At 39.6% G+C, this 16,229-nt stretch overlaps 1 protein-coding gene across 2 annotated transcripts; it reads right to left on the reverse strand.

Annotated features, from left to right (window-relative positions):
* Nucleotides 1-890: 890 nt before the first annotated feature.
* elovl5 (ELOVL fatty acid elongase 5) lies at nt 891-14,562 on the reverse strand. Of its 2 annotated transcripts, none has more exons than XM_008429788.3 (8): nt 14,379-14,562; nt 10,514-10,584; nt 10,209-10,396; nt 7,140-7,217; nt 6,680-6,851; nt 6,261-6,385; nt 5,199-5,333; nt 891-3,911 (listed from the first exon to the last, which is right to left on the reverse strand). In XM_008429788.3, the coding sequence occupies exons 2-8, from the start codon at nt 10,569-10,571 to the stop codon at nt 3,783-3,785; spliced, it is 885 nt and encodes a 294-aa protein (XP_008428010.1). In that variant the 5' UTR covers nt 10,572-10,584; nt 14,379-14,562; the 3' UTR covers nt 891-3,782. The 2 variants fall into 2 exon arrangements, with proteins under 2 accessions (XP_008428010.1, XP_081472781.1); XM_081616655.1 differs by having other exon boundaries at nt 10,514-10,581; nt 14,377-14,562.
* Nucleotides 14,563-16,229: the final 1,667 nt, after the last annotated feature.

A 16,229-nucleotide genomic window follows, 5' to 3' on the forward strand; every position in this document is an offset into this window, starting at 1 on the left:
CAGTAGGGGTGTCTAAAGTGTGGACCTTGGACTGATTTAAAAAAAAATGTTTTATTAAATTACAGGAATAACTTTTTTATTAACTTCCTCCATCTCACCATATATGCCTTATGCAGTCGTAGCTGAACTAGAGATCTTGGTATTACTACCTTTGTCCACGTCAAACCCTGATGTCTGAATTCAGCAAGTCTGGAAAAAAAATATAAATTTTTTTCTCAACTTCTAACATGGAAGTGTCTACCGGGATAATTTTCACCACTTTACCCGAGAATGAAAGGTGGTAAAAAGGATAATTTTTATATACCCTTCAAATTTTCTGTGGCAACTGGAGTAGCAAGATTTATTTTTTTCCGAGGCTTTTGCACACCTTTACCAGAAGTGTCGAGAAACATGGAGGGCAGCGTGCGCTTGACCTTCCTCACTGGACGGCTTCAGAAAATCAGGAAGTCTCCATTTGAAATACTGGCTGGGAAGCATGCCACGAAACTTCACAATGAGTTTCTCTGTGCTCCCAACACGTGGTGCAGCGACACACTCCAGTGCACCAAGCCCACTCACACCGTGTGAGGTAAGAACGTCAGAAAGTCTTCGAGAAGCAAGTCTTACGTTCTTTCTCTCTTTCTTTCTTCCTCTGGAATGGTTTTCAGAAAATGTATCTTGATTTTTCTTTGTTCACAATTTGTGGTTTGAGTCTGCCAAACCAAATCAGTTACAAATGTTATCAGGTTCACAGTGTTTTGACCAAGAATGCCAAAAATGTGTGAAACCTCGGCCCCATCGCGCTCAAAGCTCTCTTAAGTGGTGGGAGCCGTTAAGAAAAAAATATTGATCTCATTTTTTATATTCAGCATCCTAACTTTAACTTTTCTCATAGAAAGAGACAAGGAATATAAAACATAACAAAAACAGAAATATTTATTTGATCACTTAAGTTAGAACTTGATACAAAATGATAACTTTTTACAGCTTCCAAGCAAAGTTTCCATTTGAAGTTGCCTGTAAGTTTCAAAGTAAGTCATCAAAGTAAAGCCAACAAACGTTAGTCGACAAATCGCTTAGCAATAATTGTTGCAACACAGTTCTTAGCCTGTTCAGACAAGGATCTCACAGTAATGGATACAGATGTTACTTCATTTTTCCAGGGAAAGATTATTCATTTTTATGTCTTTAGGGTTATTTTCCACCTGAAAAAAAAAAAAAAAGGTAATGCCGGAAGCCATGATTGGTCAGAGTTGTAGTTTGTTTTTAATGTGTTACAGTAAGTAAAGCATCAGTGATAACACATCACCTGAAATTTACACCAGACCTCAGAAAAATAAAAATAAAGAAATTATATATTATACCATTACATTCATTTTTGCCTTCTTTATGAGTTAAACCAGTGCTAACTCTGCTCATAAATACATACAAATACACCAGAAATTTAACAAAAACAGCTACAGTTATGGCATGTTTTTAATAATATCAGCACTTACAAGTAGACCAGGTCTACTGCGCTGAGAAATGTGGCCTTTGTTTGATGCTGATTTTCACATTTCTGGTCTACTGAGTGGGAGAAACGGAGGTCTACGTGTTTGGGCAGCGTCTTACTGAGTCATTACCTACATGTGCGCTCTGCAAGCTGCAGTCAGTTAACCAGGCCGAACATTTTAGCTGGAAACATCCAGCCTGGCTCTGTCTGAACCCATCAGACCTAAAGTGAGCTTTGGAGGTTTGTAAGCTGATTTGTGACTCAGCCAGGGTGGGTGCTTTACTCTGCAGTATCTACGCTAAGATAAGCAGCCTTACGCACCGCAGTTTGACTGATTCTCTTATTTCTATCAAAATCAACTTGCGCATATGTTTAAAAAAAAAAAAAGAACATTTCTGATTTTCAATTGTTGGTGAGATACAAATTAAGATGAGGGATTCTGAAGGAACTAAACACATTTTATGAATTTGATTAGAGAAAATTACAGTATAACATTCTAAGCTGCGTGACAAAATATATTAGTTGGTCCAGAAGGCAGGACGTTTATAGAGATGCTTTAAGCTTTAACTTTTAACACGTGAGTGACTTTAAACGTCACATTTTATGTATTTCTGTTATTATCATTGTATTAGAAAAGCAAAAGTATGCTAACCTCTGCAGCAATGTCTGGTCAACAAATTGGAATGCCAAGGTTTCTTTCATTCTTTTTTTTTTTTTTTTGCATTTAATCCAGTCCAGATTTTACAAGTTAAAATATTACTGACAAAATTGGTCCAGATGTCAAAGAAATGAGTGAAATAGCCCTTAACCACACAGATCTGGTAGCTAACTGCAGCATTTTGCTCATTAATGATTCTGGGAAAGTTGGGATGATACGACAAATGTTTGTTTCACAGCTTGAGTCTAGATAAATATCGAATTCCAAAACTGAACTCTCATATAAAACACTAGCCTCGCATGGAAAAATACTTTGGCATGTGTGTTGTTTAAGAATGAAATGTTTTGATGTAGTTTTACAGGGTTGTTTTCTGAAAGCAACCTTCTTGAATTGTCCTAACAGAAAACGTTAAAGGTAGTTAACTCCATTACCTTTTTCCACCGCCTCCCTTTGTGAGATGGTGCTGCTGCTGGTCTGCATACTGCCAAGGTTCACTGGATTACTGAGAGGAACCTTCGCTATTTTTAGCCATTCAGTCGTCAAAATGTCTGCTGCAAAACACATCTATTAAAGAGCAAGCAGAGTTGCTCATACCTGTGCTACTCATGCCATTCACAGACAGGGATTTAACTTTTTTCTTTTTCTTCTGATGTTCTAGAATTTAGGGATAAATCTAGATTTTTAAGTGCCATTAAAACTGTAATGCAATGTTGATACCGAACTATTCAGTCATATTAGAGTTTTCAGCACTCACTCTTTTTTTTCAGAACTTTCTGAACATCAGCTTATTCAGGTAAAAAAAAAAGAAAATGTAGTGTTGAAAGCTTATGTAAATGCCCAGAAACAACAGATAACAAAACATTTAAGCTTTTTGCATTTCTCATAATGCCCTGCATAATTTTTCAGATGAATAACTGAGTCGCTTGCAACACAGTGTGAAAGGAGAATTAATATTCTGACAAAACGCCTTTAAAGTTGGATCGTTTTGGTTTTTTTTTGTTTTTTTATCCTGCTTTTGAAAACGCAGTATCTCTCCTTTCACGCTGTGACCACAGTTAACCTGAATGCTAATATGAGCAACGCTTTGGTCGTGATGAGACGGTTCGGCATTTCAAACCGACCTGAAAAAAGTACCTGACTGAGAATAAAAGTTTGGATTATGCAACCGTGCAAGCAGGAATAAGATAAAGTGAGACACATATGCATAACATTGCAGTTACACTGTAAAAAATATATACTAATTGCTGTTTGTCTTAAAGCGTCCCTTAAGCAGATATCATGATGTGCTATAAAATATTCCGCCAACATGTTCCATTGTTAATCTTTGGACCTTTGTTGTGCAAAGCATTGCTGATTTTTTCTGACTGTATGTTTGTCTGCACTGAGCTTTTTCTTAGCAATTAACCGACCAAAAGGCGAGGGAGGCGCAAGTGTAAAGATTCAGGACTACTACAGTACTCGTCACTTAGAGCTATAACGATTCAGCAGTTCAGACCTATTTTGTATTTATGTGAGGGAAATAATAGCTGTCTGTGGCTATGGCTTATTTTATCTGAAGTGAGTGCTGGTCTGGTCTAGATAAAAATATACATATAACTCTAGCAGCATAACCTAACGGGCTACAGTGGGAAACTGGGCGTAGTTTCTCAAATATCAATCCACCCTGAGCTTTCTGGGCGCTGTGCGCTCCATCGACGCCGTTCCGTTGGCGTGTCCGTTTACCGACGCAGAGGAACCGTTCTGGTGCTCCTTCTTTTGAGAATCGATGCGCTTCTTGTACGTCTGGAGTAGAAAGAAAGACAAAGAAAAAACAAAAGTTTGTTAAGGAGTATGATATGTACACTTCGGAAAACAAAGTGAAGTAAAAGGTTAAATTGCACTTTAATAATATGGTTTATGATGTAACAGATTGTATATCTATGTTATAAAATATGCAATCAGCATAAAGCACATTTTGTCTCCTAAGAATATCGATTACAGAACAAAAAGCAAGTGAATGAGTTTAATTTAGGGGAAATTTAGAGAATAACTAAGAAAATCTTTATAAAAATTCCTTATAAAAACAAGAGCGACTAAAATGTGGACTAAAATGTGTTTAAAAAATTAGATAAATATTTATTGTACAGAAATTTTAAGTTTTGCTGTCACAACAATAATTAATTCTGAATGGCTTTAAAACGGTTCTCATTCCACCTTTCCAGGAATCAGGATGGATTTCTAGGATCATAATTCACACCTCTGTGATTTCGCTGCATCTTCCAACTACCAGTATAAAATAATATGTTTATTTCGCTGCTACAACTGCAATAAAAACTGAAGTTTGCACCCATGAAATATATTTAAATTTTGTTAAAATCCTGGACAAACTTCATATAAGCCACAAAATGGAGCAAATGTACAAGAATGACCTGTAATAGGTTTACTGCTGAAAGTCGCAGATTTTATTTATGCTGCAGCAGAATTTTTTCATCACCCTCACACACTCAGTAACACTCTTCAACAAACAGCAAGCTCAGGGGGAGCAAAGAGGAACTTCCCTCTTATATTAAACACACATAATAAACATGGAGAGGGGGGTAAAAGTTCAGAGTAATAGGACAAAAGAAACATGACCTCAAAGGTTCTCGTTCCTTCTTAAAAATATGAAATATATTCCCGAAAACAGAAATGGGTTGTCAAGTTAATCTACATGTTAACTTTCCTATTAAGCCACGCATAACACTCACAACATGACTGGAGCTACAGCCAAAGTTATGATTTTCTAAGAAAGAAAAAACTGGCAACAAAACATAAAACACTGAATTTGCACAAAATGAGGACTAAAACTTAAAAGCAGAAATAAAAAAAGGAGCTCACAAGTCATCCCAAGTGACCCATTGAACCTCATGGCATCTTTCTGTTTGCTATTCTACAGATTCTACACATCCGTGTTCGGGGAGGTTTGTTGCATAATCCACTTCTGGATAGAACGTAAAACAACCGGAGTACATCCTCGGCGAGTTTGGTGCACGAAAAATTTTCGTATACGTCTTTCGACTATCACATTTAAGAGGCAAAAAAGAATCTCACCTGGATGTAGAAATTTGAGAAAAGGGCAATGAACGAGAACATGTAGCTTATTTGGAAGAACAGCCATCTCATGGGGAAGCCGCACGGCCAGACCACCGCCAGCGCCGTCTGCGTCACGGTCAAACAGAACTGGATCTGCGGAGAGAACAAGAAAAGGTGCAAACACTTAAGAGCTTGAAGGACAGGTAAGACGAACACAGACTGTACCAGCTTTTTAAATAGTACAATAAAACAGCTGATGTTTGCTATTTTTAAAGGGCTCAGCAGAGACACAATAAATATCCTTTTAACACCTATAGGTGCAAAGGTGTAGGAGCAATGAATTCAGGATGGCGTCTGTCCACCTTGCGAAAAATTATTCAACAAAACGTCATCAAGGACAGAAATATTCTCACAAACAGATCCAAAGTCGTTAAGTCATCCAAATGACACTTTAGAATACAATGAACAAGAAGTTATCATCATATAAACTTTCCATTTCAGAGCACAATTAGAAGAGTAACACTATTTCGCATAATCACAGCTACAATATAACTCAATCTGAATAATGATCAAACTCCCCCCAAGTATCTAGTGGACTCAAGGCCACAGCTCTGTAAGAAAGAAGGAGGCGACCAGAGGAAAAATGAAAAGCTGAAAATGTCTCACAGCTTAAGGCGTCAGTCTTAAACTATATGTTGGACACAAAAACAGCCCAATGAAACGGTGCTTCCACTGAAATGCAACTGAACTGACATAGAAATATTCAGGAAAAAAAAAAAGATGTTCACATCTGGTGAACCTTTTCCACTCAGAGTGTCCAAACATTGTCAGATCAAGATGTGGAGAGCAGATGGAGCTCAACAAGTTTGTGTCAGGGTGTACATACTTATTCCACTAGATTTGGTTTTCCATTTAATTGTAACAGAGGACAAGCTTTGCCATGATTTATCCTGGTTTCACTTTTTCACATCACAAAAAACGTGGGCAGGTGTTTCAGCTGGGAACTTTTCTGAGTGTCTTTGCGATGTCGACTTACTGCTTCATTCAAGAAAAGCAACCGTTTGCTCCGAGTGAACCTACCAGCTGCAGCTGGGTGATGTACCTCTTCCACCAGAGGTAAGGTCGGAGGGCGGGAATGGCTGCGAGGCCGTAGTAGGAATACATCACAACGTGGACAAAGCTGTTCAGGGAGGCCCCAAAATATGCTGAGGAGAGACGTGAAGTTATTCATCTGCGCCAAACACTCAAAAAAATAAGGACACGTGAATAATTCCTAAAGCTTTCTCGGGATGAAAAGCTCACAAACAAAGAGCTTTTCGCATAGAGCTGCAGTTTTCAGGTTAGTGTAACCTTTGAACTTTGCAGGGAGAACTAAGTGTTTTCAGACGTGACTTTAACGTGGAAGCTCTTGAATTATTTAGCTCTATAAAAGCGCCAAATGGTAAAAAACAAAAAGGGTTCTGGAGGCATCGGAGTGTGAATCTGAGTAAAACACTCACAGTGACCGCAGGGTATCCAGTTCATGACGAACCACCAGATGTTCAGCATGCTGGCGTGGTGGTAGACGTGGAGAAACGTGATTTGGTGATTGTTTTTCCGCAGTATGAAGAAAATGGTGTCAATGAACTCGATCAGCTTGGAGAAGTAGTACCACCAAAGGACGCTTATGATCTGGAAGAGGGTCGCGGCACAACGCAATGTCACAAATACAAACGAAAACAAAACAAACAACAGTGTTTCTGCAGGTGGATTCTAGTTCAGAACGACATAAAGTGAATGCAGGTTAATTTTATGAATCGCCAATCGAAATAAATAAACTCAAGTGGTGGTAAAAATATTTTCGTTTTTATCAGTGTTTGTCTTTACGCCACTGTTTGCTCAGAGCGAGTGGAAACAAATCATTAATGCAAAGTAAACAGCATGCAGTGATAAACGATATGTTTGTGTAATCGTTAGGACCTTTTTATCCGCTTCTGGCTCGCTGTAGGTGTTCTGGCAGTAGAAGTTGTATCCACCGTACCATGCAGTCGTAGCAAGCTGCAGAGGAAGCCATTAAGATAAACGATGAGCAAGCTGGTTGTAAAATCAGCAACAATGAAGTCAACAAAAAGACGGCGAGGAGCCTGAAAGAACTGCTCAGGGGTAAAAATTTCGGTGTTGGGACTTATTTCCTTTTCGTAGAAACGACACAAACACATCAACACAGAGCAACTTAGAAAAGCAGATAAAGTTTCTTATCTCTTGCTTAAGTTTCGGATTGACTTGGCATAAGAAGCTGACTCTGGTTTGAGCTGCCCATCAACCGTAGATGATGAAACCGCAGAACCGTCAAGCCCCAAAAGAAGATTGATAATCCAGCCGAGAGACACAATTTATTTATAAATTGTGTAAAGAAATTAAAAACAGAAAGCACTTTGCTGATCAGCGACTGTTTGGAAAGAAATACCAATGACTTACGAAAAACAAATGTTTCTTTTAGCTGTTTTGTTTTGGATATGTTACAATGTAACACACAATGCAAACATATGCACAAATGTTTAAATATGTTTGGTTTCTTGCAATCATGTCATCAGGAAATATTTGCTTTTAACAAACAAAACAGCTTTTGCCGTAATTAGTGGCATCCCAAACAATTGATGCAAAGCAATTTTAAGTGAAACGTTTTTAATGCTTTCTGTACTTTTTAAGGTCATCAGAGGTCATAGGATGGTTTAATTGTATTTTTTAGATTTAATGCTTTCCTTTATAAATGGGACAGTTACTCAGAATGAGTAACCAGAGTGACAAGAGGGTATTCCTGCCTCTATTCTATCTACTGCTGTGCACTGCTGGTCAGCTGGCCGAAAAGGGCGCTTTTACCCTGGCTACAGCAAAGACAAATCTGAATGTGTGGAAATTGGCTCGGCACACAACAAAGTATGGAAACAAGTGTTGGGTAGATTTCTTCATCCTTTCTAGGCCACAATTTTATCTAATTGAAAAGGGCAGTTTACTTCCCCTTAGATTGTGCCACATTTGGAGGGAAAATGCATATCTGGGTTCACCAGCACTAAAAATCTTTTGTGGCACTGCAGAAAATAATACATCTATTTTAAGGGTTTTGTACACAAAGAGTGCCAATAACTGTAGAGAGAGCTGAATGTGATAAGAACACAATAGAGAAGGAGAGAGGCCTTTGTCCAAAGAACATGAAAGCAAAAATATATCAATTCACCGTCTGTGGATCAAAAGCCAACATAGTGCTATTGCTTAACAGAATGAATGAAGATTGATTCTGTTTTGAGTTTTAATTGTTTTGTTATGTGGTCACAGACATTAACCTCTCTGTAACAATGAACATCCGGGCTATTAAACAAAATACATTACAGCCTGAATATCGACTGAGCGCTGGCAGGCTGACAGGAAGCAGAGAGCTGCTCTGCACTTTGATTCACATCAGGTGACATCAGATTTGGCCCACTAAGAGTTCACCCTGGGCCATTCGCATAGTCCAGAGTTTAATGTGAATCAAACGGCCAACTGTTCACTGGGACCTTACGCAACGCAGACGGCGGGACTGGAAGCCGGATGTGAACGACGGGACAGATACTCAAGTCCGCCGCACACAAACGCTACGTCTGGGTCACAGAGCACAAATCGACAAGTATACGTTCTTGCTGCTGTCACAGCTCAGACTATGCCAACTTATCAAATACGCACAAGTACGCTTTACATCACTGTATCTATCAATTTCAGCAGTTTAGTCAGCTGCTTTAAAAAACATAGGGTTTTTAAAGCAGGACATGTGAGAGTTTTGATTTCTAAAACAGTCAGCCTATCAGCATCCTGCTGTGTCCTTGTCTTTTCCTGATAACATTGTCCTCAGGCACAGCTTTCAGTGAGACACAATAAAGACAAAGAGCAGCTGTGAAGAAATGGTTGACATATTTTTTTCTCTGAAATAGATGCGAAGATTCATTACAGTTAGAAGACGTTTAATGCCCCAACACCTGCTGATGCCCGTAGTTTTTAAGACTTCGCGCTAAGATAAACTAACAGTCTGCTGCCGTCAGGATCGTCTTGTTTCAAGGGTTGAGAAAGATCTTGTTTTGGTTAAAATAAGAGCAGAGAATCGCTTTCAGATCATCAAGCAAATGTAAACGCCAGAAAAAAGACTTTGCGAGTAAACGCCCTTTCAAATGATTTCATTTATTTAAAGGAAAAGAGTTTTCCAAACCATAAAACTAACAACTGGTTGTGTTGTCGTTTTGGCTATAAGCCGCTGTGATGTGAACCCAAGGTCCCAAACCGATGGCTTTCACCTTTGGACTCCTCCAAGGATGCTCTCTTTGCCCAGTTTATGTGCTATTTGTCATGAAAACTGACCTTCACCGAGTCAAGTGAGATAAAGTGCTTTAGATGCTGTTCTTCTGTTTTACTGTGAACTCTTTGTGAGCTCCTGGAGGAACTTCTGTTAAATGTTTTCATTTGTTGATAACGGTTCCCAAGTGAGGTTTGCTGGAGTCCCAAAGTCTTGATAATAGCATTATAATCTATTCCAGACTGATATGAATTTACTTCAACAGGTGAATGGATAAAAAAGAAATTGAACTCAGTAATCTGAATAAAATTGTTAATCATAGGTTATTCATGATTTATCAAGCTGGGCAGTTGTGTTTCCAGCATTTTTTTCCCCTTTTCATATTAACTCAGGTTATCTTTGTCTGATATCTTATTTTGATCATGTGAAACATTAAAGAATGACAGAAAACCAAAAACACAAGAAACCTTTAAGAATTCACAGCAATGACAGACCACTTAAAATGATCAGTTTCTCTGATTTTTCATTTCTATAGGTATATGTTTGAGTAAAATGAACATTGTTCTTTTATCTTAAAGTGACAACATGTCTGTGAAATTCCAGGACACCTTGCAAATACAGATGAACAAAACATCTGACTCTGGTCCTTATCTATGCTTTTCTATGCCTCTTTGTCGTTACTTTGCACTGTTTTGACTCATTTCATCACGTCTCTGCGCTCTGCTTACCTCATAGCACATGTAGAAGGACAAACAGGTGACTCCCAGATTGTAGAGCACCATCAGGCCTCGGCAGGAATATGGCTGCCTGTGCTTCATGTACTTGGGCCCCATCCACACGATCAGAAGGTACATGACTGTGAGTGCAAAGGTTGGCAGGTAATTGTCGAGCAGCAGCATTCCCTGCACCCGCTTATCTGAAATACGGAGATAAAGAGGAATGCGAGTGAGATGAATTAGAGAAGAAAGGTTAGTGGGTGAAAAAGCAGAGAGGAATCCTTTCACTGGCGTTTGAACGAACATAGTCCTCCTACCTCTGGGACCCATCCATGTTTCAAAGTAGGCATTTAGTTTGTGATTTAAGGTCTCCATTTTTTTTTTTTACCTGTAAACACAATGTGGAGATAAAAATTAATTGGCGGCAGCTTAAATCTTCGCACCAGAGTTAAAAAAAAAAAAAAAGTCAGCGTAGCAAAGTAAAAACTAAAGTCATATAATGTTATCTTGTTGTTACAGGGAAGGAGTTATGGCCCAACCAACCAGTCCGACTGAATTTGCCAAAAAAAGAAATAAAAAAAAAAACCAAGGGACACGTCAAAGAACTGACGTTGCAATTGCAGCTATCAGTGTTTATCAATGACCCATGTAGTGCACACCACACTGTTCTGATTTGTATTCATGAAAAGTATTGAAGACCGTGTTTAATTTCACTTCTGTATTACAATTATCCACAACTTTGTGTTAGTTTACCTCGTAGAATCCCATTAAGACACACTGAATGTAAAGTTTAAGCACATCCCTTCTCTGATCGAGAAAGCTAAACAGAGAGTAGAGCTGAACTTTTTCTGTAGTACAACGTTTACCCAAAAAGACGCATGAATGCATGTACAAAGAAGAAAATCAGACCCCACATGTTACTAATTCGAAGGAATTCAGGAATGAAAACTGTCACGTGGTCGACTCTGTGATTCGCTTAAACTGTAATTCTGCAGAGGTCATCAAAGCCATAAGCTGAAGCGTCAAACATACATAGTTGGCCTTCGGTGCTATTGATCTTTGAAGCTCACCAAATAAATGTCCATGCTGTGTGGTTTACTCAGAACCAGGAAGTATTTTTGTTCGTGAACAGTAGAATCGGCAGCACAGCATGAACTCTAGAGTCTCAGGTCAGACTGGTTGCATCAACCTCACAAAAATCAATACAAAAACACAGATAAATGAATTTGTCGCTGAACATCCTCCAGTTTTCTTCCTACTGTTCAGGGAAGATTAAAATGAGAGCAAGAAAGCTTCTATCTTTATTGTAACGTTTCAACAATATTTGTTTTGCTGCTGCTGAGAGAAAAGCTGAATAAATCCAAGAAACCTGGTCACTCAAGAAAACAGCCTAGAGTCGGTATTTCCCCAGAGCTACTATGACCAGTTGTACCATTTGCAACATCCTGAGAGAATTACATAGTCTGCACTCTTTGTGACGTATTTTCTTGAAATGCATTGAAAAAGCATTTCACTGCATCACAGAAAGCTGCGTCTCTCACTGCATAAGCACCTGCGTACTTGGCTGGAAGCATATGGGGAGACACAGCATGTTTTCTGTAAAGTTTATTTCCTCTGTGAGACACTGGAATTCACCTTTTATATATATATATATATATATATATATATATATAATTTGAGCGAGAGAGTCTAGCTGTTTATTTATGCTGTAAGTGCAAAACGGGGCGAAAGGCTGGTAGAAAAACCTTCAAGTTTTTATAAAAGGAAGAAAGAAAATATAACAGATTTAAAATTCAAGGTGTTTAATAAGAAATGAAACGAAAGAATTACTTGCACACCATCTTCTGGGGTGATGGCTTTCACCAGTTTCCTATTCCGACCCACAAAATTGCCGTGGAAGAGACTCTGAGTATGGGTTCGTGAATACAAGCGTTGTAAGCTTAGTTAATCTTTTGCTGCTGCATTTGATAAATTGCTGTTTTGTCTTTACAGTGTTTATCTTTTCAGTGTAATTTGATGATTTCTAGCCCCCAGACTTTAACCCCCCAAAAAACTGCTGCTAGTATTTTTTGATCTGAATAAAAAAAAGAAGAGTGAAACACTTTCTGGAGTAAATTTCAGGCAGCGTGATATTTGGTTCCTACCCTGACCAGAGGCGATGATCCCCTGAAACTAATTTTTCAGATCAGAAAAGCAGAAGCCAGTCGAGGCTCTCTTAAGCCTTTAGAAACAACATGATCAATCGGGTAATGAATGAATAATGTGTGTTTGTGGAGACACTTTGTTCATATAGCCTCCTCCTTTATCCCAGTGAACAGACTGGTCAAACTCGGTGCGTTAAACCGCTGTCGAGAGATAATAAAGAACACTGCTGACGGCTGCGTTTCTCCACACCTGGCTTATTTCGGTCAACTCTACCTCAGTGATGCCCTTGCTCTTACTATCAGTTACATGTTGGGCTGCGCCAGAACGCCATAATCTGAGAGGCCACAGCCGGAGCCAAAGCAAAAGATATATCACCAGTCTGGCTACACGGTGAGCATGGAGAGTATGTGAAAAGTAACTTCTACGCTGACCTGTGTGTGACTGTGCAGATATGGTTTTGAAAGAGTAGAAATTGTGACATGGAGTAAAAATTAGATGCGTCTAAATCTGTAACGTGGGACGTATTTGGACGAGATTTAACAAGCTTCGGCTACTACTAGCTCCTTCTCAAACTTAATGTGAAGGTTTTGTTTATGTTTAAAATTTTTATGATTTTTTTTTTTCCTTTCTCTGACATGTACGAAATAAAGAAAGAAAAATAAATAAAAAATTCCCCTTCAGAACTCACCTAATTAGTTAATTAGCTAATAGAAGAACACCTCATACAGGTCAGGGATAAAGTGATTTGAATTTAAAGAACAATATCTCAAGCTTTTAGCATCTCGCTGAGTGTTATCAACACATTGGTCTCCATCTGAACTGACATTAATCAGGGAAGCAGCCAAGAAGAAATCCATCAAACTCTGGATTAGCTGCAGAGATCAGGTGGGAAACTGTTGACAGGACAACTGCTGCAGGAAGAAAGCCGTTGTTTGGACAAATACCTCGAGAAGTCCAATTTAAAGGTAGGAGACACGGGAAAACATGTGGAAGAAGCTTTTTTGGCCTCCATGTGAATTCAGAAAACTAACGCTGAAGCGAAGTGGCAGCATCATGCTGTGGGAATGCTGGTCTAAGAAGATGGATGGAGATAATTATGGAAGTGGACAAAACCCAAAACGCAGGATAACGACCATATACAAACAACCAGAGCGACAATGTAAAACTTTAGGAGAGAGCTGAATAAAATCGTGGTCGTCATGGCGACATCCTAGGTGATCCAAATTATACATGCCAACAGCACGGACTTTCCATACCCTGCATTTCCACGGTGGATGAAAATTTGGGTTTTTCATCATCAGTGTCATCACAGCATTATTCAGCTACAGTTATAAGCTAATGCAGCCAGAGTGTAGGAATGGCCTAGTCAAAGTCCACACCTCGAGCCAATTAAGAATCGGCGACTTGTCCCGAGAAATGACGTCACTCTGCAAGCAGACGTACATTTGACTGCGATATATTAAACGACTGTCCAAAGATTACATAACGTAGTAGCAGTCGCTAGCCGCAATGTTTCAATATCGACTAGCGTACTTGGAAAATGTCAAAACGTCTCCTGGTAACATCCGAGAGTGGACATCATAAACCTCAAGAAGGCTCCAAACTTTTTCCTTAGAAGGAGCTCTCCTAACTTTCCTCCGCCGGAGAAGTGAGCTCCTCTGCCGGCTTTGAAGCGTTCATCGTTGTGGGGGGGGGGGGACGCGGTCCCTCAGGTCACCGCTTTGTTGTAGCCTATAATAGTAATTTCACATCCGGCTCACGCGTGTAACCCAAACTGCACTTTATAATGTTAAAATAAACCAGCAGCCTGCGGTGGAACCGAGACAGCCGAGCCGATGGCGGCTGCTACAGTTACATAACAATCTGATTAATCACCAGCAAACTTCCCTGGGATGAATTACTTGGATAAAAATACAAACTTTACCTAAATAAATGACCGCTGTCCGCCTTTAAAGTTCAGACGCTTCAGGGAAGCGAAGTGTTATTAAAATAAGAGGGATGGGGTCAAAAAAAAAAACAAAAAAAAACAAGACTCACCCTACAGGATCGGTGGAGGAGAAGCAGCAGAGAGCAGCAGACTGATGAGTAACCTTGGCTGGTCGGGTTGAGCTCACGGTGCGGCTCTGCTTTGCTCTTTCTGTGTGTGTGTGTGTGTGTGTGTGTGTGTGTGTGTATCTGTGGAGAGGAGTGGGAGGAACACACTGCCTGGCCCGCTGCCCCGCGCTGGGGTTATAGCCAGGAGGTGACCTGCTGTGTCGCAATGCCACTCACTATCAAGAGGATGACATCAGACCATGGTCAGACTCAGGAGGACTACTGGAGATGGACTCTAGACAGGTGAAGCAGGTGGCGACAGGGAGGGTGTGAGGTGTCGAGAAGAGTCAGAAGACTTCTCAGAAAAAGAAAAAAAAAAATATCTCTGCATCCTCTTTAAACTATTGAGATAAATTTTTACATCCACTACCCTTTAATTATCCTCTGATGAAGCAGCATCCAGCCTCCAAAATGTAAATTTACTAGTTTATAGAACAAAATCCCTGCTTTTAATTAGCGTGATTTTTTTGTTTTATTTTGAATAAAACGTTTTGTAATTGCAGTATCTCGCTTTTTTATTACTATTATTTCCCTGTTCTGTGATAAGAAAATTTTAAGGGTTGTAAAACCATTAAGCGGTCAAGTTAAGCCCTCCCCTCCCACAGAGCCCGCTCTGCTCAGATTGGTCAGCTCCTCTGACCTGATCAATCCACGCCCACCACTCCACACCAGTTCTGCTGAAATTCAAAAAAATTCAAAATGCTTCACAGGAGGCAAAGGTGGCGCACAACGTTGCAGTGGAACATGGGGCAGAAGTCACTTTTCTTATTGTTTTCAAAGAAGTCTGCTTTTTCCCAGTTTGATCAATTGCATCCTAGGTCCCATAAAAACACCCGAAGTATTAAGGTTTTGACTAATAACTGATTTTAGTGCAGCTTTAAAATGCTATACTTTTAGATAAACAACATTTCATTGTTTATCTAAAACAATGATCATATTGTTCCTCTGTACAAACAGCAGGAGAAAATGAACATAATTGCAACAAGACAGAACTGTGGATTTCTGGAATGTCCACACTCCTTTCTAACTCCTGGGGCTTTTGGGGCATAAAAACAAATTATACTGATTGGAGTGACTCCATATATTAATCGTTTCAAAACGTTTTATTTGTACCAGTTTTAATGTGAAATATATATCCAGTCATGCATGATGTAAAAACTGTTGTAACCTGCTCATTCCCAGTTAACCTTCAGCTTGCTAGCTTGCATCCACAGGTTCTGGGTCGAAGTTGATCAGCACCTTATTTCCTCATTATAACAGGAAATAAGATTAGCTGCCATAGCTGCGCGGATGATACACAGCTCTACATTACGACGTCACCAGGTGACTCTGAACCCATCCAATCACTGAATAAATGCTTAGAACAAATAAAAACCTTCAGAGACACATTAAGACAGGCACAAAGTCGGCCTTCTATCACCTGAAGAACATCTCCAGGATTAGAGGACTGATGTCTCTAGAGATCTAGAGAAACTCATCCATGCGTTTATCTTTAGTCGCATTGATTACTGCAACAGCGTCTCCAGCGCCTCCAGCTGCAGCTGATCCAGAACGCTGCCGCTCGCGTTCTCACTAAAACCAGGAATGTAGAGCACATAACACCAGTTTTAAAGTCCCTACACTGGCTCCCTGTAGCTCAGAGAATAGACTGTAAAATACTGTTGCTAGTTTATAAATCACTGAACGGCTTAGCACCACAATACATTAAAGATTTGCTGTTGCTGTGTCAACCTTCCAGACCCCTCAGCTCTTCTGGTCCACAGGTTCTGGTTCTGCTCCACATGCCCAGAACCA

The sequence above is a fragment of the Poecilia reticulata genome, chromosome 15, assembly GCF_904066995.2.
Source record: "Poecilia reticulata chromosome 15, P_reticulata-male-v2, whole genome shotgun sequence".
In the NCBI taxonomy this organism is placed as follows: domain Eukaryota; kingdom Metazoa; phylum Chordata; class Actinopteri; order Cyprinodontiformes; family Poeciliidae; genus Poecilia; species Poecilia reticulata.